Raw genomic sequence first — 20,662 nt, 5'->3', positions numbered from 1 at the left:
CCTTCAGTCCCCTGAAAATTGACGGCTTGAATCTGCGTCGGCGGCACGTGGGCTGCACAGACCTTCGCGTGTTACATCTACTGCGGATGAAAGGCACGGAGAATTATGCCAACCCAAGAGATCGATCTTTTATGTAGGCATTATTCTCCCATGCCTTTATTATTTTTATTTAATAATTACCATTTTATTATTTTAGTCAGGGTAGGCAGTGCCTCCCTTGCCTACCCTGATGGCACGTGCCTGCTCCACTTACTGGTCTCCTCTGGCATTGATCCAGCCATCTACTGTCATGGAGAACTCACCAGATACACTCACCAGCTGTACACCTACCAGTTTGGAAATGTTGGATTTCCCAGCAGGGGGGGGAGCTGCCCCATGATTCGACATGCACTTACGAATGCTCACATGTTCAGTGGCCTGGTCTGTCTTGGCACGTTAGAGCACATTGATTGATAGATTGGGATTAAGGAACCATGGTTCTATGCCGAGCCCTACATTATCTGAAACAACAGCGTGTTGCTTGGGCCACATTCTTTCTCAAGCAAGACACCAATGCACCAGTCACCAAATATCTGTTTGCAATCTAATTTGAAGCCCATATTTCATCTACTTTCCCAGACTAATTAAAAAAAAAGCCCCATAAGAAAGGTCATAAATTTTCAACCCTATAGTTAGCAAGGAAGTCTGGCTAGACATGCTCTTGCTATATTTGGCTTACATTCTCACTTAAATACTCAATCATGAATTGAAGTCTAGTAATTAGCACAAGAATCATCTGCAAATATTTTTCTGTTGGTTTTCCTGAAGTAACAGCAGAGCATTTTGGCTTACATTCCAAATCTAAATCCTTCAATGGCATTTAATCTAATGTTTAGTATATTGTAGTTCTAGCTAATTACATAGAATTTAAGAATACTTGATGATGTTTTGAAATTAGGAAAAACATTGCAAAAGAAGTTTACGTAGTAATATAATCAGCACTTTGTGCAAACGTGATCAACACATTTTTTGAAGGCTAGGGATTGTTATTATCCATCACCACATGCATGTGTGTAACATAGGAGAACATCACCCAGAAGTCTTTAATTATTCCCCCTACAGTTTTTGTATTTTAAATGCAGAAAAACACATAACATGGACAAAGGAATCGTAAGACTGAACCAAATTCTCTGTTTTATGTCATTGGTACTGATTTCATTTTAAATTAACAGTTGCAATTAAATCAGATACTCACTAGGACAAATGGGAATTCTTAAATGGGAAAAAGGTTGGTGGTTAACTTAATAATATCTTTAAAACGCATTTATGACTTTGTCAAAAATTCAAGTTCTAAAAGATCCTTGATTGATTGATTGCCACAATAAACAGATCTAGTGTGTATATATGCATCCGAGTTGTGCATGTGCTTCTGAGAGTGTGTATCTGAGTGCATGTGTGTGTCCGACAGTGTGTGTGCATCTGAGAGTGAATGTGTACTTGAGACCATGTGTGAGTGTGTCTCTGTGCGAGTGCAAATGTTTCTGTCAATGTGAGTGCATCTATGTGTTATGGAACCAGTGGTATAAAGATAGAAAAGTAGGTCAGCCTTCTTTCTATGTGTTGAAATGGAGAAAATCGCCAACTCACTGGTTGGTAAACTCACAATGAATGAGACAATAGTTGGGAAGGTAGTCCCCAAGAAACATAGCTGACAATTATCACCATTTGCACAATGAAATAAAACAAATGATAATGACTACAAAACAATCACGAAAGTGCTTTAGAAAGTGGGCAGTTCCAAACACAAGAAATAATTTGAATGGAGTGCAAAATGGATGAACGTTGATTATAATCGAGTGGAATTAATTATAAAATCTAGTCACTGTTCTTTTATCTGTGCACTTGCATTCAAATGCAAACCTGATCATTGGATTAATAATCACTTTCTGCCAGTTGAAAGGCCATAAAAGAATGAGTTTCTGCAGTCTCAACCAAATACATAACTCGTATGAATACAGAATATAAAAATTGTAACAAGGTGCCGCCAAATGAGTCTGTCTCAGTCATACTGCAGAGCCAACATATGGTGGAGCCATTCTAATGATGTTAATTATGGATTTATTAGTGGCCATGGTTAAGCAGTGATTAATCATTTTAAAACTAATCTCTTCTAATGAATTTTCAGTTAATTTTCATGTGAAAACTTGATTTAAAAAAATAATTTACCCAAATTTAAGGTGAGCCCATAACATTTTAATTTAATTCTTAAATTCTCAAGCTGCCTATAGTGATGTCAAAGTTGACCAGATATACTCAAAATGTAATAGGAAAAGAAATGAACAAGTATTTTTGATTACCTTTTACAAGAGCATCTGGGCTTTTTCAGGTAGAAAGCAAGAGTTACATTCATTATACAGCAACTTATGTTAATGTTTGATTCAGGGTAACCATGCCAATATGCCAGATATATTACCACAGTCTTGTCATCCAAGGAAGATTTCAGCCACACAAACATATTATTTGCTGAAAGCAAGATAAGAACTGTTCCTCTCCATGTTCTTCCATGCTAGTATGCATCATCTTAATAGTGGGCACATGATCGAAGGCATGAGGCATATTGTTCTTAAAAATCTACCTTGAGATCCAAATGTGATGTCTATGAATGGTATTATTGCAATTGATACTTAGGCTTAACATATTAGTTGTATTGCCTAATTCAAAATGTTTGCAAAGGTATGAAGTCTGGCTTAATAGGAGTATTGAATATAATCAACCATCTTTATTACATTTGGAGACAGTTCGGGGAGGGGGGAGAGGGGGGGTTGCTACTATGTTAAATCCTAGGATAGAAGGATTGCCTGGTGGAGAAAGGCTAGACTATACATATTCCTACTCAATAGAAGAATTTGAAGTGAGCTTATTGAAGCACAGAAGATTAGTAGTGAACCAGATGAGATTGATGCAGAGAAGATGTTCCCCTTCACAGGAGAATCTAGACCCTTTATGCACAGTATCAGCATAAGGGGTCCATCTTTAAGATGGAGAATAAAATAAGAAGAAGAAGAACCTCTTATGTCAGAAGATTGTGCAACTTTGGAATTCACCACCCAAAACAGCTGTGGAGACATTCTAGACCTTGGAAAGCTAGAATTTCAGTGTATACGGAAGGCAGTGGTTAGGAACAGGCAGGAGCATGGGACTACAGCCAAGAGTAGATCAGCCAAGATCTCACTGAATAGTGCAGCAGGACAGGAACAATATCGCCCTTCCTGTTCATATATCCTGTATCGTCTTTTTAAAAAACAGATTTTCTCTTGATTTATCCAGTTTTGTTTTAGCTTCAATTTTGCATTTTCTACATTTTTTCCCAAACAAACCCAGGGTGAATCAAGGGGAACAAAATATTAAATGGGCATTTAAATAAAACCTGACAATGCACCTCTAACATGGGGCTACAATTAAAGACTGTGTTACTTCAGAAATGATTAATAATACATGGCCTGAAAGTAACCAACTGAAACAACAAGACCAATAAAATGGGCCAGTACTCTCAGCTTGTTGATTGTATAAATTAATTAAGAAAAATATTAGTGCTCTCAGAAATGCAAAAAAATCATTTCACCAGTGACATTAATGGTTCGACTTGTCTAAAAGTGTGCAAGACTCCCAAAGAGTTGAACCACATCCTTGTTGATGCAGTTTATAAGGCAGAACATAGAGAAAATAGACGCAAAATATAGGCTCTCTCTGGAGAGAAGGAATGGGTGACGCCTTGTTCAGATAGCATGTCACCCATTCCTTCTCTCCAGAGATGCTGCCTGTCCCATTGAATTACTCCGTCAATTGGTCTATCTTCGGTATAAATCTGCATCTGCAGTTCCTTCCAACACAGAATATAGAGAAAACTGTTTCTGATGAAATTTGAAATTTAATTCCAAAATTTTCTTTTTGGATGACAAATATGAGCTATTTTGAGCTGGTATACATTGAGTAAAATTGAATGTGTTTTCCATTCAGGAACTTCTAACAATAGAGGGCACTGCTGCTCCTAACATTGCAATGTGAACAGAAAGTTACTTCCCCGTAAAAGCAAAGCTTGTATTCTTCCAATAACACATGGTAAAAGCTTCTGCTTGTAACAACTTTCTGGGTGCCTCACATTAAAGTAGGTTTCTCATGCACCTGAACCCAGGTAAAAAAAAAACAGATTTTGCCCTTCTTGGCCCCTAGGCATGGAAATTAAATCTATCTATCTACAAGCAAACAGTATAAAACAATTAAGACACATAGTGCTGGAGTAAATAGCAGGTCAGGTAGCATCTCTGGAATTTTGACAGAAATTGTGCCATTTTGAGACGGGACCCTTCTTCAAACGATGCTGAAAGCCCCGCTGAGTTACTCCAGCACTTTTGTGTCTACTTTTGGTATATACCACCATCTGAAGTTCCTTTCCGCACAATACAAAACAACTTAATTGTTTGGTTGAGAACCTGCAAAGAATAGAACAGGAAAATAATGTTTGATCAACACAATTGTCAGAGATTATCCTTCTCAAACTGGAGATAAAATTATAAAAAAGACAAAATTAGGAACTCGTAATTAATAGCAAATTATAATTATGGCATATAAGTTACTGGAAGACTAATGTAGGCACCATTATTTAAATTTCATTATTATTTCTGTTTGGCAGCAATATCAAAAGACATTATGAAAAAAATCAGTTTTACCAAATACATGTGTAATTGAAACCTACAAAATATTGAAAATCACATAGAGATTACATTTTAAAAAAATATACAGGCTAAAGAATTTGAACTTATCACAGTCAAATATTAATATTTCATGGAAAGATTAAATGAAGGCATGTGGAAATGTTCCTCATTATGATTGTGGGAGGGGGAGTTAAACTTTAAACAAGCCACTTGATGAATTTTGAACAAGTCTTCATGTAAGAGTTTAAAAATAAACTTAGAAAACTAATTTTTGAACCCTACCATCAATGTACTGTTGAATATTCCAGAACCATAAAGTGTATAAAAGTTAATATTTTACAGCTTTGTGAATTTGGTCTGTATTTATTTTTCCCATAAGAAAGAATCATTGTTAAGTAGCAAAGCCAGCTTTTCATTAAAGGGTCTGTAGAAATCCTTGAGAATCCTCCTCGTTTCTTGTAACATGGGCCCAAGGCTTTTGTCTTTTGGACGTCTGGTATTGGATGCAGGGTTGTTGATAATGGTTGCCTCCTGTTTCTCTGTCAAATTTCCTGTTGATGAAGAGCAGTGGAGCGTTAAATGTTGGCACGGTAATTTTCAGTCTCTGCGGATAGCCACTTTTCTTTCTTCTCTCATCAACTCATATTTTAGTTTTACTCTTTATCTTATTTGAGGGCGGCACGGTGACGCTATGGTAGAGCTGCTGCCTTACAGCACCAGGGTTAGATCCTGACTATGAGTGCTGCCTCTACGGAGTTTGTACATTCTCCCCGTGGTTGTGTGGGTTTTCCCAGAGTGCTCTGGTTTCCTCCCACACTCCAAAAATGTACAGGCTTGTTGGTTAATTTAGCTTTGGCAAAAATTGTAAATTTTGTGTTAGTGTACAGGTGATCACTGGTCAGCGTGGACTCGATGAGCCAAAGGGTATCCCATGTTTCCATGCTGTATCTCTAAACTAAACTAGACTTAATTTAGAGGGAAAAGATGCTGCATTTGCTTATTACCAGCAAGTTCTATTTAGTTTAATTTAGAGATATATCATGAAAATGCTTCAATGCCCACTGCTTCAATGCTGACTTATCCCACTTTCCCATCCACTCCCTACACATTAGGTGCTATTTTACAGAGACCAATTAACCTAGAAACCTTAGTCAAACCTTATTTGACTTGTGGGAAGAAACTGGAGTACCCAGAGGAAACGCACACAGTCACGGAGAACGTGCAAACACCACACAGACAGCTCCTGAGATCAGGATCGAACCTAGACTTCTGGTGCTGTGAGGCAGCAGCTCATCCAGCTGTTTAATACCATGGCTTGGTGCAGTTGATAAGTAATTATTTAAACTAATACTTCATTAATCATGAATGTTTAGAAACCTTATTGTTATTATTATTATTATTATTATTATTATTATTATTATTATTATTATTGCCTTATTATTTGGACTTTTACCAAGATACAGTGAGAAAACATTACGGTGTGTGTTCTGGCAATCATTAAATAAAATCCAGAGATTGCCTACCATTAATTTGAAGCGTAAATTATCTGGGGAGAATATGCAACTATAATTACTGATGATGAATAAGTAAGAGTGCATCAGTTACTGGGTGAACCCACCCCCAACATTCACTTTCATTGACTTGCTTGGCTTGGACAAATTGGCCCCAAGGACCCGTTTCTGAGTTGTATGACCGAATGACTTCAACATATTTAGTGCACTCAGCCAAAACGTAAATTTATTTATCCAACGATGTTTACACAGAGGCTCAGTCAGAGTTCATCCAAAATGGAGTTGGATTAATTTGAGGATTTCAAAGGGATACGAGGGCAGTGCAGGAAAGTGGTGTTGTGGCAGGAAAATCGGCTGTGCATGCTGGAGCCAGTTGGCTCTTGCCTGCTCCTAAATCCTATGTTCCTTATACTTTAAAGAAAATATTGCCCTAACCACAGTTGTTAGGCTATTAACAAAGTTAATCTTCAGTACTGTTATTTTCATGAGAAACTTAATGAACCGGAATGTCTAAAAACTTTTACCCACGAGTTTAGAGCAAAACTTCAAGATGAAAAGTAGCTTGGCCAATAAGCCGGCTAATTTAACAAATCCTGTTTTATTCCTGGGGCATTAAAATTCAAATTGTGTGAGAATAATGTGCACCATTGTTAAATTGTGAATGTATTAGGAAAGGTGTTAATTGGCTTATGCTATTTATCTCACCATCCAGAATAAACCAGTTAACCAGATCAAATCAACAATCTGAAGTCCAGTATTCAGCATTAATTAAGTATCAATGTGTTGTTCAACACCAAGGCTCATAATTTGCGATACCTACTACAAACCTCCACAATCCCAAATAAAATTCCTCAATCTGAAACTTGAATTCTGTTTCTTCACCGATTCTGAGTGACCTTATGAGTACTGCCAGACATTGTTGTTTTGGTCTCCAATGCCTGCAGTATATTTTGCTTTTGTTGCTGAAATGTATAAATGTCTTCTTAATATTGTCGTTGTAAATATACTTGGAGAATCTCTGAGCATCCTCCTTCACCATATCTGCCCAAGTCATCTCATATCCTTTTTTTTTGCTTTCCTGAATTCCCCTTTAAGTATATACTCCTAAATCTCTTCTACTTCTTCAAGGATTGTCTTGATCTGAGCTGCCTAGAGCTGACTTGCGCCTCCTTATTTCTCTTGACCATAGCCTCAATAAGCCAAGGTTCTCTGATCCCACCGCCATTGCCCTTCATCCCAACAGAAGTTCCATATCTCACTTTTAAAAGCCTTCTACTTACTGGGGGCCCTTTACCTACAAAACAACCTCTCACAATTAACCTTTGCAAGTTCCTGTCTGATGACTTCAAAATTAGATTCATTCACCCACTAAAAATTGGATGATTACGATCTAGAAAATTGTATTGACTCAGCAATCACAGGCTTTTGAAGGGAAGACTTTACATTTTATATTGGCATGTATGGAAAAGAATTTCCAGATTTCACTCCCATAGGGTTAAGTATTAATATTAAGAATATGACTCATTATTCTTTATTTTCTCACACTTGTTTGTCTAAACCTGTTCCATAAATCTTTATACCATATTAAATACATGGTATTTAATACCACCCCTGAATCATCTACATTCAGGCAAAATGTTCAAAATTCAAAAAGGGAAAATAGAATGACTTATTTTTGACTTTGAAAATACCAGAATGTTAAGCAGAAAATTAATGATGGATTTGCAAGACAAGAGAACGTTTGTCAGAAGGCATTAAAGAAAGACTGCTAGCTAGAATTAAAGCAAGATTGAGTGTTAGCCTCTTGTGTTTGTGGATTCTCTCATAATCAGCACCAATGATTAAAAACTAAAACAATGTCAGGATAATTAGAGCAATGAGAATGTACAAAGTTGACAATGCATTTTATTTTAGGATTCTATGACCACAATTGCTAAATTATAACTTTCTAGTTTCTGGTTATTTTCTGGTAATCAAATACAGATTGCCAGTCTATCAACTTGCAGCAGCAGTTAGAGCAATAGTTTAAATGTAATCATCCATCAATCCTATACATTGTCTATAGTATCAATACGCTTGGAAGGAATGAGAAGGAAAAAAAGAATCAAACTAAGATGCAAATTATGTTTTGTAGAAAATTAGGTGTTACCACGCTTTGATTTCCAGCAGTAATGTTACAAATAATAATTATTGTAACTCAGCTGAGAGTGTACATTGTACATGGTGTGAGATTCTACTTGAAAAATGAAGGAGAAACAGAAATTCTGAATTAGTTTGAAACATTTTAATTCTGCAGTTAAAATGTGGGCTTATTGTGTGTAAATTGGCTTAAATCTGAATCTTTAAGCCCCAGTCCCACTTACGTGTCCTTGCCACGCTAATTACGTGACATTGTCGTCGCATTGAGGCGCACGGGTATCGTGGGACCGCAATATGCCTGCGCGCACACGCGCTACGTCACGCCGGAGGCGCGCTGATTTCGTTACCCTACAAAATCCCGGAGCGTCCCGCGATACCGCACACAACTCCATACCCCTCCGCACTTCTCCATGTCACCATCCCGCACAGCCCACACGATACACGTGCGCCTCAACACAACGACGAGGTCGCGTAATTAGTGTGCCAAGGACACGTAAGTGGGACAGGGGCTTTACTAAACAAACTGAAGTGTTAAGTTTCTTAATCTTGGTAAGATTTGTAAAACATATCAACTACAGTGTTTCAGATCATTACTGCATTAAATTATGCATTTAAGGACATATAATGCAGTTTTAACAGAATTCTTACCCAAGTTCAAGAATCTGAAGACCCGGCTCATACTGTTCTTCAAATCAGCCGCATGTTCTTCCAGCCGTAGAATAAGGAATTGGTTTGGATTATATACTGAATACCAGTCCCACACAAAGACAACATATAACCCGATCTGCAATCGTACCTAAAACAGACAACATATTGTTTGACAATTTTCCTCATGTCTATCTCTGGTCATTTTTTGGCCAATCAATTAATGAAAAATATTGGCTGATATTATTGAATATTTTCAAAGAAATTCAACTTCTGCCATGAGCTTATGTCAAGTATTTTATTAGATCCGGTGGATGAAAATATTGCATCACAATTGACTTCCCTCAATAACTTTGCACTAACGTCAGGAATTCCCAATGGGGACGACAACAAGTAGAACAGGAACAAAACACTGAGGGGGGATTTCCTAAGGATTTTTCCAATGTTCCTCCATAACTTCAGAAAAATCCCAAAGTTAACAATAGAAATACCACTTCTGGCAAACTTCTACTGAAGTCATAGTGAAAAGTCATAATAATTATCTATGGAAATTACAAGTTTAATAAGATATGAATGACCAATGGGAAACAAATAATGAAAAGATGTCAAGGGATGGGCTGCCCTTCTCAGGCAGTAAGTGTTGCGTTTATTATCAAGTTTCAGTATCAGACACCATAGAAGAAAATTGCAGGATACTTGGTCCTAAGTTCTTAAAGAATTCAAGCAGTGAAGGCTGAACCTTTTATCACTTTTTACCCAAGCAGCTTTAATAGCCACACATTTGGGATGGCAGATAAGTTTCTTAATCCCCTTTTAGTTCTTCATGAATAATACTAATATTAGGATGGATTTTTGTTTATTTCACATACCCAATTTTCCATATTGGAGTATGGTTCAGCCAAATTAGCACCAACTTTTATTTACGTCAGTCCATTCGAGCCTGTATGAGGGCAAATAATTAAGAGCATAGTAACCTCTACAAGCTTCATTTCATCCTCAACTAGTATCCCAAGTGCAGTATAGATTTAATTGCAACATTTCTGGAAAGAATGAAACTCGGACCGTGTCCACTTGAGAAGCTGGCTCCAAATAAAGATGTTTTCAGAATTATATTATCAAGCCTAAAATTGTTATCAGCTTAGTAACTGCCCTTAACCCTCTGGAGAATGCCAAAACTGTAAAAAACTGCTTTCTGCAAATAGTCTGTTTGATTCTGCTTGAACTGGCCAGAAGGAAATAGCAAGGGTGGAGGTAGAAGCTAACATAAGCTAGTAGCAAATAGTTTAAGATATTGCTGACACATTCCATACAACATGAGATCAGATCATGGGTGGAAAAATAGAGCTAAAGTTTCAGACTGGAGACTCTCAGTCAGAACTGCTTGTAGTGGCTTGACAAATCCAGCCTGGTGCATTAATTAGGTAATTACAAAACTACAAAATAAAACAATTCAAAAAGATTCAGAGACTGTGGGACAGGTGGCAGCTCATGTCTTATCATGTGACTGGACAAATCGTTTGGTTGCGTCCTCAGCCCCCTATTGTACTCCATGTACACACATGACTGTGTGACTACATTCTGCTCTAACTCTATAATCAAGTTTGCTGATGACACTGTGGTGGTGGGCCTGATCTCAGACAACGATGAGAAGGCCTACCGGGAGGAGGTGGCTGATCTGTCAGGACAACAGCCTCCTCCTGAATGTCAAAAAAAACTAAGGAGCTGATCGTGGACTTTAGGAGGGCACAACATCTGAGGACATACACACCACTGAAGATAAATGGAGATACTGTGGATAGGGTGAGCTGTTTTAAATACCTGGGAGTCCACATCTCAGAGAATCTGACATGGACATCACACACTGCCGCACTGGTGAGTAAGGCAAGGCAGCGTCTTTACTATTCAGGCAATTGAGGAAATTCAGAGTGTCTCTGAGGATATTCCAGTGCTACTACTCAGCGGCTGTGGAAAGCATCTTGTCTGGAAACATCACAATTTGGTTTGGGAATTGCTCTGCCCAGGACAAGAAGGCTCTGCAGAGAGTAAAGCATTCGGCTAAACGCACTATGGGAACTACACTCGCCCCCCTGCAGGAACTATACATCAGAAGGTGCAACTCCAGAGCCAACAAGATCATGGGGGACCCCTTCCACCCCAGCAACAGACTGTTCCAGCTGCTACGGTCAGGCAAACGCCTCCATTCCCACGCTGTGAAAACGGAGAGGATGAGAAGGAGTTTCTTCCCAGAGGCCATCAGGACTGTAAACTCATCAGGGACTAACTTACTGTACCAATTTACTGTTGTGTGGTGTCTTTTTTAAATTGCTGTTTTTTCTTTTTTTTCCTCCCACAAATATGCAATATGTGAATCTGTTCCATTCTGTTTTGTAGTTTTTTGCACAATCCGCTAGCACTGTCACTTTTCATTTCACTGCACATCTCGTATGTGTATGTGATGAATAAACCTGACTTGACTTGACTTGACTTGACTAAGACTGATAGGGTGACATTTACTTCCAGTGTGTGCATTACACTCCCACGTGAAGATATTTTCTTAATCCAGATGGCCAAGTATCAACCCAGTTGTAATGGGTATGACCTTATAGCAGGACATTGTCGGAATAGCAATATTTTCTAATGCTAAATCAGTACTTTCAGTTGTGAATGCAGCTAAAGTCATTTATTTTTCACTTTGTCATTTTGAGCTTGAACTACGAATATCTGAAATTGGTAACTTGTACCAGAAGTGTCCTCTGCAACTTGTCAGGGGTTATCGGGGGAACACAGGAGAATGGGGTTGAGAGAGGAAGATAGATCAGCCATGATTGAATGGCAGAGTAGACTTGATGGGCCGAGTGTTCATACTGCTCCTATCACGTATGAACACTTATGATATTGAAGTTTGACCCCTTATAGTATCAACTGTTAGTATACCTCTTTCAATCTTTGGTTTCATTAATATCAAAATAACTGAACACCAAGGGAGGTCTCCAATGGGCATTTATACAATATCGTGCTGCCTGGTTAGTATTAGTGATTAAAGATCAATGTTGGACAATGGTCTGCAGTATGTACATGCCCACATTTTGGAGAAATGTGTAATGTATAACTTCTTTAACTTAACTTACTAAATTTAATTTGTGCTCTTAATTATTTGCCAATCTAACATCTGACTTGCAAATAAATGCATAAAAAACAGAACTGGAATTTTTTGACAGGGCAAAGTATGCTAAATATTTTAGCTCCGTCAACAGATCCATTCAGGCTGGAATATGTTCATCTGGTTTCTTCAGCATTGATATCTGCGAGTTTAATGCATTGGAGATTCTATGTGACTGACTGTTTTGTGTGACAGAGGCTCAAGAGCAAGTTATTATGTGACAATCCTGTAGCTGCCTTCAATTATGAGCAGTGGACCTTAGGCCCAGGAGGCTATTCACTGCCATTGGGTGCCTTAAACCAATCTTATGGTGCAATGGAATACTATAGGATACAGTAGTGACATGGAGATATGCAAGAAGAGAAGTTTCTTGATATGAGGGCCAATTTGTCAGATTAATATCAGCCCATTTGTTTATTGCAGAAATGTATAGGCAAAAAAATAAATAAAATTTTGCATAGAAACCTGTAGTGCCAGTTCCCTTCCTAGGTTTGGAATGTTAACTGAAATAACTTAGGAGTAGACATCTCTGCTTGCTATTTGCTGTGGTGTTACAGCCGTTATAGGTCCATCACTGATTATCCGGCAACTGGTGACCCGACACCCCCTGAAATCCCCCCCCCCCCCCCAGAGTTCCCTCAAAAACGTGGCACCTAGGCTGAATGTGGCGGCCAATCTCAACCTCAACGGGACTTCCTCGACCAGGCTTCCAACCAGCGGGTCCTAATTGCCCCCCATGCGGCATGGACTCCGGAATTCCTACCCTGGCTGGAACCGGCGGATCCGGCACTGTGGTCGAATTAGGATGCCGACATTGTGGGCTGGTTGCCCAAAGGTGAACCATTTTGGCACCGTTCGACTCCTTTCAGAGGCCATGACCTGTTGGTCTGGCAAAATGGTTAATCCGGCAAGGCTCTGGAACCAAGGGTGCCAGGAAAGCAGCATAATAATAATTCTTCTGTAAGCACGCCTTATTTTAAATTGTGGACAAAAATATTATCAGGTCCACGTTTCTGCCTATTCAATGTTGCTTTCAGCTAGCATTTTAGATACTTTGATGTTGCTAAACACAAAGGAATCATGTGTTGTTCTAACACCCACCAATAATTTCAGAAATGCAAAATTCTCCCAGCTGTAGTAATGAAAGTAATGCTTTGTAACAAATAGTTTAAGCATTGCATGATACAGTGTGATATTTGAGGTTATTGCCAAAAATAATACTGTTTTATTAATTCACATACTGTATAATGCACGGGAATTTGCTTTAAAATTGGCTGCTCAAAGATGTACTTACAGGCATGGCGGAGTTTACGGTGCAGTTGTACACACAGGATCGAAGAGAAGAGTGCATCAGGCAGCCGTTGAATAGCTGCAGCGAATCTTTTACCTTTTCATGAAAATCCTCCACAGATTTGTTAGCACTTATGAAGTACAAGTAATCAGAATACAGCCTATAAAAAAAACCAGATGAATGAGTATCATTCATGGATATGAATCGATTGGTTTGGTTCCAGCAAAATATCAAGACACGTTAATAAATAAACTAAAAACAGAACACTGGGCGGACTCAGTGGGTGAAGCAGCATCTGTAGAGGCAAACAATATGTGTCAGCATTTTAAGACCCTTGCATCAGGATTAGGACGCCGACATTGTGGGCCGGTTGCGAGTCTCAATCTGAAATGTCAATATATACCTTTTGCCGACACAGATGTTGCTTCTAGTCTATAATAATAATAATCTTATTTATATAGCACATTTTTAGTCAACTTGCATTGACCCCAAAGTGCTTCACATAATTACATTACATTTACACACAGGCAAAGGTGGGTGAAGTGTCTTGCCCCAAGGACACAACGACAGTATGCACTCCAAGCGGGATTCGAACCGGCTACCTTCCGGTCGCCAGCCGAACACTTAGCCCATTGCGACATCTGTCGTCCTGCTCTAACCTAGATCTTCCAGTGATGTTTTGATTTGATCCAGGTTCCAGCATCTGCAATCCTTCCTTTTGTCCTCAAATTATAAACTGTGTTATTTTTCTACCTGTGTAGAAAAGAACTGCAGATGCTGGTTTAAATCGAAAATAAACACAAAACGCTGGAGTAACTCAGTGGGGCAGGCAGCATCTCTGGAGAAGAATGGGTGACGTTTCGGGTCGAGACCCTTCTTCAGACATTCTTTTTCCACATGATTCCTTTTTCTTCAACAAATAACATTTTTGGAATACCAATTCATTTCTACAGTGCTCTCATATTTCCTGGATAATTTGTTTATAGCTCCAACTTAAAAAAAATTAAAGTGAATCAGTACCTACAGATGATTTTCTACTGAACTTCACATTTTATGCACTGGTAAAATGTGCCCTTCCGTAAAGTAAACTTTAAATTACCTTTCACCAGCAATAATTTTTGGAAATTATATTGCTATTGACTACAACCTCATCCCTTGTCCACTTCTGAGAATAGGACAAAAGGATGCACTAACAATTTGAGAGGAACTTATCTTCAAAGGATGTTGATTTTGGGTGAGTAAGGGAAATTAATCTACGTATCTAAACAATGGCCTCTAGGAAAAGCTGATTGTGAATGATAATACTTGAATGCATCATTTCTGAGCCACATACTTCTAAACTGTTCAATTAGCGTCTCAGTAATTGTTAGTTTAAACACAAAGCTTAACGTAAAAGCTTGATATAAATTAGTAATGGAAGAGTAGAACAAAATTGACAATAATTCATTGTTGTTTAAAATTTTAGTACAATGTCTTTTTTTGCCTTCCCGATTCAGTGCAGAATCAATAAACGTCTACCAAGGAATGCATAACCTAATTGAATGGTATAAGAAGTTAATAATTCTTAATGCATCCACGGAATATTTACTGTTTGCATGAGAAGTATTTTGTCATTGCTGGGAGAAAAAGCAAAAACAGGCAGAGATCCATAACATCAGCTCAATGTAGCCATTTATAATGAAAATTGGATGATCTTCAGATGTGGGTAACAGAAGAGCAGTCATGAATAACATAAACACAGACTACAGCTGGATTTTTTTAAACGTGATAGCAAAATCAACATTTACTCTCCAAGAACTACTATATCTAAATATAAGATATGAAATGGCAAAATGAAGGTGTACCACTTATTAAGAAATTCACCCATATGTGGTGTACATTCAAAGTTGGCTAGATTAGGCTTAGGCATGATTGGAACTTAAAAAAATCATTTCCCACATGAGGAACCATCCCATCTCTCACACATCTCTCCAAAGTAAAACGCCATCCCATCTCCCATCCCCACTCCCCAAAAAGTGGAATCTCACTTCTCACTCCTTTTGCCAAAGTGAAATACCATGGATCTCATTATCCCCATGACAAAATACCATGCATCTCTCACTTCTCCAATAGACATGCTGTCTCAATGTTCTCTTCCCAGCCTTCACTACGTCATGCTCTCTGCCCTTTCATAATCAAATGCCTGCTTGGTGTTCCCCCTGGATACCAACCTCTACCGTTCTCTTGTGGATATCCATTTTAACATTGTATCCAAGTCTACACATTGTCAGTGGACCCGTGGTATTTTTGTATTGTATCAAGGAATAATGAGAAAGGCAAATGCCATCGATGATAGAAAGCATGATTCAGCCCAGTTGCCCTGGCTTGATCTGGCCCAAAGGCAAGATTCCTGGTCCATCTACGACCATCATAGTCAATGTTGTCACTGTTCCACTGCATTAAAACCAGTCACACAGAAATGTAGCAGATATTTAGCAATGCAAAGCAATGGCATGAGGAACGTTCAGGGCATTCTAAAATTAAATTACATAAATGACATTTATAATCATAGGTGGAACAAAGCTAACTCTCAATCTGCATGCAAAGTTCGCTTTACTTTAAAATAAAGTGCAGCAATTCAAGTTAATTCAGTTTTAGTGAAAATCTTATTGTGAAAGCTCAGCTTAAAACTAAAATAATCATGTGTGTTGCCAAAGATTTTTTTCTCTGGTTTGTAGCACCTGTGCATGTTCCAGTGAAATATTTTGGACACAGATGTTGCCTACTGGGGTGAGTCCCCTGGCCTTCTGCCCATGTTTATAGCAGACATTCTATTGTTACTTTAATGGCATTGGTGAAGGAGAGACATATTGGAACTTTTGCCTCATTTATATTGACCAGGTTGTCCTGCTCTCAAATGGAGGTGTCTCGTCCACGTGCATTTTGTGATGCCACTGCACATCACACAATTACAGCAACATCTTGGCTGCCAGATTGACTGTATCCAGTAGTAGAACTGGCACAGTGCCACCTCAGTACCAAGCCTTCAACAAAGAGGCACCTAAGGCATCATAGCATAGTTGTGTCAATTCAGAACTGATGATTAAACACCATCAATTCATAAATTCATGACACAGGAGCAGAATTAAGCCCTTCAGCCCATCAAGTCTGTTCCACCATTCAATCATGTCTGATCTATTTTTCCCTTTCAACTCCATTCTCCAACCTTCTCCCATCAACTCTGACAACCTTACTAATCAAGAACCTATCAATCTCCACTTTAAAAGTACCTGATGACTTGCCCTCCACCGCCATCTGTGGCAATTCGCACCGGCATAAATTCAGTGCAAAATCCATATTTGGCTAAAGAACTTCATGTTATACCATGACTTTCTAAAATGCACAAAATGCTCTACCTGGTGAACCAGAAATGCTTAAAAAAACCTTTGATGTTTTTCACTGTGTACTCTTGATATAAAGACATCTTCAGAATGAATCATTCATTTGAATTCTAGAAACATTGAACATAGAAAAATAGGTGCAGGAGTTCTTCGAGCCAGCACCGCCATTCAATATGATCATGGCTGATTATATAAAATCAGTACACCCATTATTGCTTTTTCCCCCATACCCCTTGATTCCTTTAGCCTGAAGAGTTAAATCTGACTCTCTCTTGAAAACATCCAGTGAATTAGCCTCTACTGCCTTCTGGGGCAGAGAACTCCACAGAATCACAACTCTCTGGGTGAAAAAATGTAAATGACATGGAAGTATATTATTGGTACTAAAAATAATTTATCTTTAATAATAATAGACAAAAACTTTAGAAGTAGTTTAGAGACACACGAAACTGCAGAAGCTGGAATATTTTACAAAACACACTGCTGGAGGAGCTCAGCAGCATCAGTCAGCATCTGAGGAGGGAATGGACAGACGATGGGACCTTTCTTCAGACTGATTGGAGTAAGCGGGGAGAAAGCTGGAAGAGAGAGATGGGGGGTGGGACAAAGCCTGGTAAGTGAGGTGGATGTAGGCGAGGGGAGGGGTGGGTGATGTTTGGCAGATGGGTGGAGTAAGTGACAAAGACTAGAGATTAAAAATAGCTAAAAGGAGTCAGGTAAGTAGAGGAGAGGAAGAGTTAAATGTAAAGCTGGAGGGAGGGATCGGGTGGAAAGGGACCGGAGGAAAGGGAAAGAGGGAATATGGAAGGGAAATGGGGGGCTCGGGTTGGGAGATGACTATGGGAAGCAACGGAAAGCAGTGTACTGGGGTGGGGCTGGTAGTGAAAAAAGAATGGGGTGAGGGGGGATATAACTTGAAATTGGAGAATTCAATGTTCACACTGTTGGGTTCTAAATTACCCAAACAAAATATGATGTGCTGTTGTCCAATTTGTGCGTGCTCTCACTCTGGCATTGAAGGAATCCATGGCCAGAAATATTAGGTGTAGGAAGGAACTGCAGATACTGGTTCAAACCGAAGAGAGACACAAAAAGCTGGAGTACCTCAGCAGGACATGCAGCGTCTCTGGAGGTAACGAATGGGTGATGTTTCAGGTCTGAAGAAGGATCTCAAACCGAAAAGTCACCCATTCCTTCTCTCCAGAGATGCTACCTGTCCTACTGAGTTACTCCAGCTTTTTGTGTCTATCCTTAACAGAAATGTTAGTATGGGAAGGGATGTTAAAATGGTTAGCCACCGGGAAATCCAACAACTTGGTGGAAAGAGCGCAAGAAATCAGCGAAATGCTCGCCTAGTCTTCGCTTGATCTTACCAATGGAAAGGAGGCCACATCGGGATCACCAAATGCAGTCGATGAGGTTTGAACAAGTCTACATGAAGCTGTCTCACCTGGATGGACTGCTGGGGTCACTAGATGGAGGTGGGTGAGGAGGTGAATCGATTCATGTTTATTGTTGAAAATTAATTCAGGTAAAATTTCATTGGAATCACTTGTTCCATTTCATTTGTTCCACTTAGTGAAGCTATCATCTCAGTCGGAGGGAAATTGGCACATACATTCACTTGAAGTGGATACCGCAGTAGCAGAAAGAATACAGGTTTTGGAACGTTAGAAACAGTCATTAACATTCCACTGTAGACAAAAATGCTGGAGAAACTCAGCGGGTGAAGCAGCATCTATGGAACAAAGGAAATAGGCAACGTTTTGGCCTGAAACGTTGCCTATTTCCTTCGCTCCATAGATGCTGCCTCACCCGTTGAGCTTCTCCAGCATTTTTGCCTGCCTTCGATTTTCCAGCATCTGCAGTTCCTTCTTAAATATTAACATTCCAGTGCTGTACTTCACAAGAATTCAAGTTTCCTTAGAATTTGGCAATACAAACCACTGCACAATACACAATGACTTGGGACTGACCTCTCAACAGGATCTCTCAACATAACAATAAGTTTAGCAGCTGGCAGAACTGCATGCAGGAAGTCCTGAATTAAATATGGCGGCTCGCTGTTAGCCGTGCGACCATAGAAGTTCTGCCACGCATTATTATCCCACATTGTGGAAGCACTTGCCTCACCTATAAAAAGAAAACATAGCATTTACTTTAAGACTTGCACAATTCATCCGTCCATGAATGATGAGAAGCACAGAAGGACAAACACATTTTGAAAAGCCCGGTAAGCTAAAATGAATTGGCCAGGTAATTATGCAGTATTCATTGCAGCTGTTTTCAAACGAAAAGCTTAAACGTGAACATCAAAATTAAAGCCTCTATTCCCCTCTACCATAAATATCCAATTATAGCATACACATGAATGCACAATGAAAGATTATTAGCTGACCAGTTTGTCTGTAACAGGCTATCAAATGTCAGCTGCATATTGAGATGTTAGATAGACAGTATTCAAAAAGCCTTACTCAATTGGACTGCTGATTCAGATTAATGTTATGAAAAGAAAAGAGCTGGTCATGGAATGTGTACAGATCAAATAGTTTTTTATTTTTAATAAGCAAAATTACTTATTAACATCCATTAGTGACTTCAGTCTGAGGAAGGATCTTGACCCGACACGTCACCCATTCCTTCTTTCCAGAGATGCTGCCTATCCCGCTGAGTTCCTCCAGCATTTGTGCCTGTCTACGATTTAAACCAGCATCTGCAGTTCTTTCTTACACTTCATGAGATTGATCCTGAGCTAGCAGAGTTGTTGTAGTACACTTGGCGGCTCGGTTCACTATAAAATAACCTCATAAGTGGAAATGGATGTGTAGGAAGGAACTGCAGATGCTAGTTTAAACCAAAGATAGACAAAACAAAAAATGCTGGAGTAACTCAGTGGGACAGGCAGAACCTCTGGAGAGAAGGTATGAGTGACATTTCCGATCGAGAGCCTTCTTCAGACTCGTCAGGGGAAAGGGAAACAAGAGATTATAGACAGTGATGTAGAGAGACATAGACAAGTGAATGGAAAATCTGCAAAAAAGTCACGGTCGGTTGTTGAACACTGCTGTGATTACAAGATTGCATTTAACAGGCTGATTATATACGCAGACTGAAGGTGCATTTTGTTTTGGGAGGTTTATAAATGTTGCACTTTATCACTGTCTCAGCACTGATGTTTTCTTGAATGTCGAGAGCTGTGTTTGTGTAGTTAATAGCATTGATTTCAGGTAAGTTGATGGGGTGCCATTCCTTAATGACTGCTGTTTCGAACAGAGATGACGGATTGCCATGTTCTTTGTTTCACTGATACATGGCTCGCTCCTGACTCACCTGACCCTGCTTCACAAGCTGAGGGTTTCTCCATTCATCATATGGACCATTAAGATCCTCAGGCTAAGGGTGGTGGCATCTGTTTTATGATCAACATTTTGTGATGTTTCGGCTCAACCCTGCTACCTTGACCCGGAATGCCTATTTTATCTATAGAGAGGATTCACCTCTATCATTGTATTGGTTCCACATACTACCCCAAGCCAATGTTGGATGAGTTGTATTTGGTCGTCAACTCTTTCAATGCTGCGAAACCTGGCGACCTATTCATCATCGCAGGTGATCACAATCAAGCCAACTTTATAAATGTACTTCCCAAACCCCATCTGCATGGTATTTTACGAGGATGTTGACAGGACTCGTGGGCCTGAGATATAGGGAGTGGTTGAGGAGGCTAGGACATTATTCTGTAAGATGGATCTTACAGAGGTATATAATATCAAGAGGGGGAATAGGTAAATGCTATGGGTACGAGTCTTTTACCCAGAGCAGGGGAAAGGACATAGACATAAAAG

At 39.2% G+C, this 20,662-nt stretch overlaps 1 protein-coding gene across 4 annotated transcripts in view; it reads right to left on the bottom strand.

The window, feature by feature from the left end:
- Window positions 1–3,887: 3,887 nt before the first annotated feature.
- The window catches only part of chst15 (carbohydrate (N-acetylgalactosamine 4-sulfate 6-O) sulfotransferase 15), a 75,807-nt gene continuing 59,032 nt past the window's right edge, over window positions 3,888–20,662 (bottom strand). For all 4 annotated transcript variants that reach the window (XM_055646764.1, XM_055646761.1, XM_055646760.1 and 1 more), the window contains exons 5-8: window positions 18,794–18,950; window positions 13,441–13,597; window positions 8,990–9,137; window positions 3,888–5,242 (exon numbers count right to left, since the gene is read on the bottom strand). In XM_055646764.1, the coding sequence (XP_055502739.1) occupies window positions 5,055–5,242; window positions 8,990–9,137; window positions 13,441–13,597; window positions 18,794–18,950 (650 nt within the window). In that variant the 3' untranslated portion in view covers window positions 3,888–5,054. The remainder of the gene's footprint in view (window positions 5,243–8,989; window positions 9,138–13,440; window positions 13,598–18,793; window positions 18,951–20,662) is intronic.

The sequence above is a fragment of the Leucoraja erinacea genome, chromosome 15 (genome assembly GCF_028641065.1).
Source record: "Leucoraja erinacea ecotype New England chromosome 15, Leri_hhj_1, whole genome shotgun sequence".
NCBI lineage: Eukaryota > Metazoa > Chordata > Chondrichthyes > Rajiformes > Rajidae > Leucoraja > Leucoraja erinaceus.
Note: the sequence above shows the minus strand (reverse complement) of the source record. Positions and strands in the feature narration are given on the sequence as shown.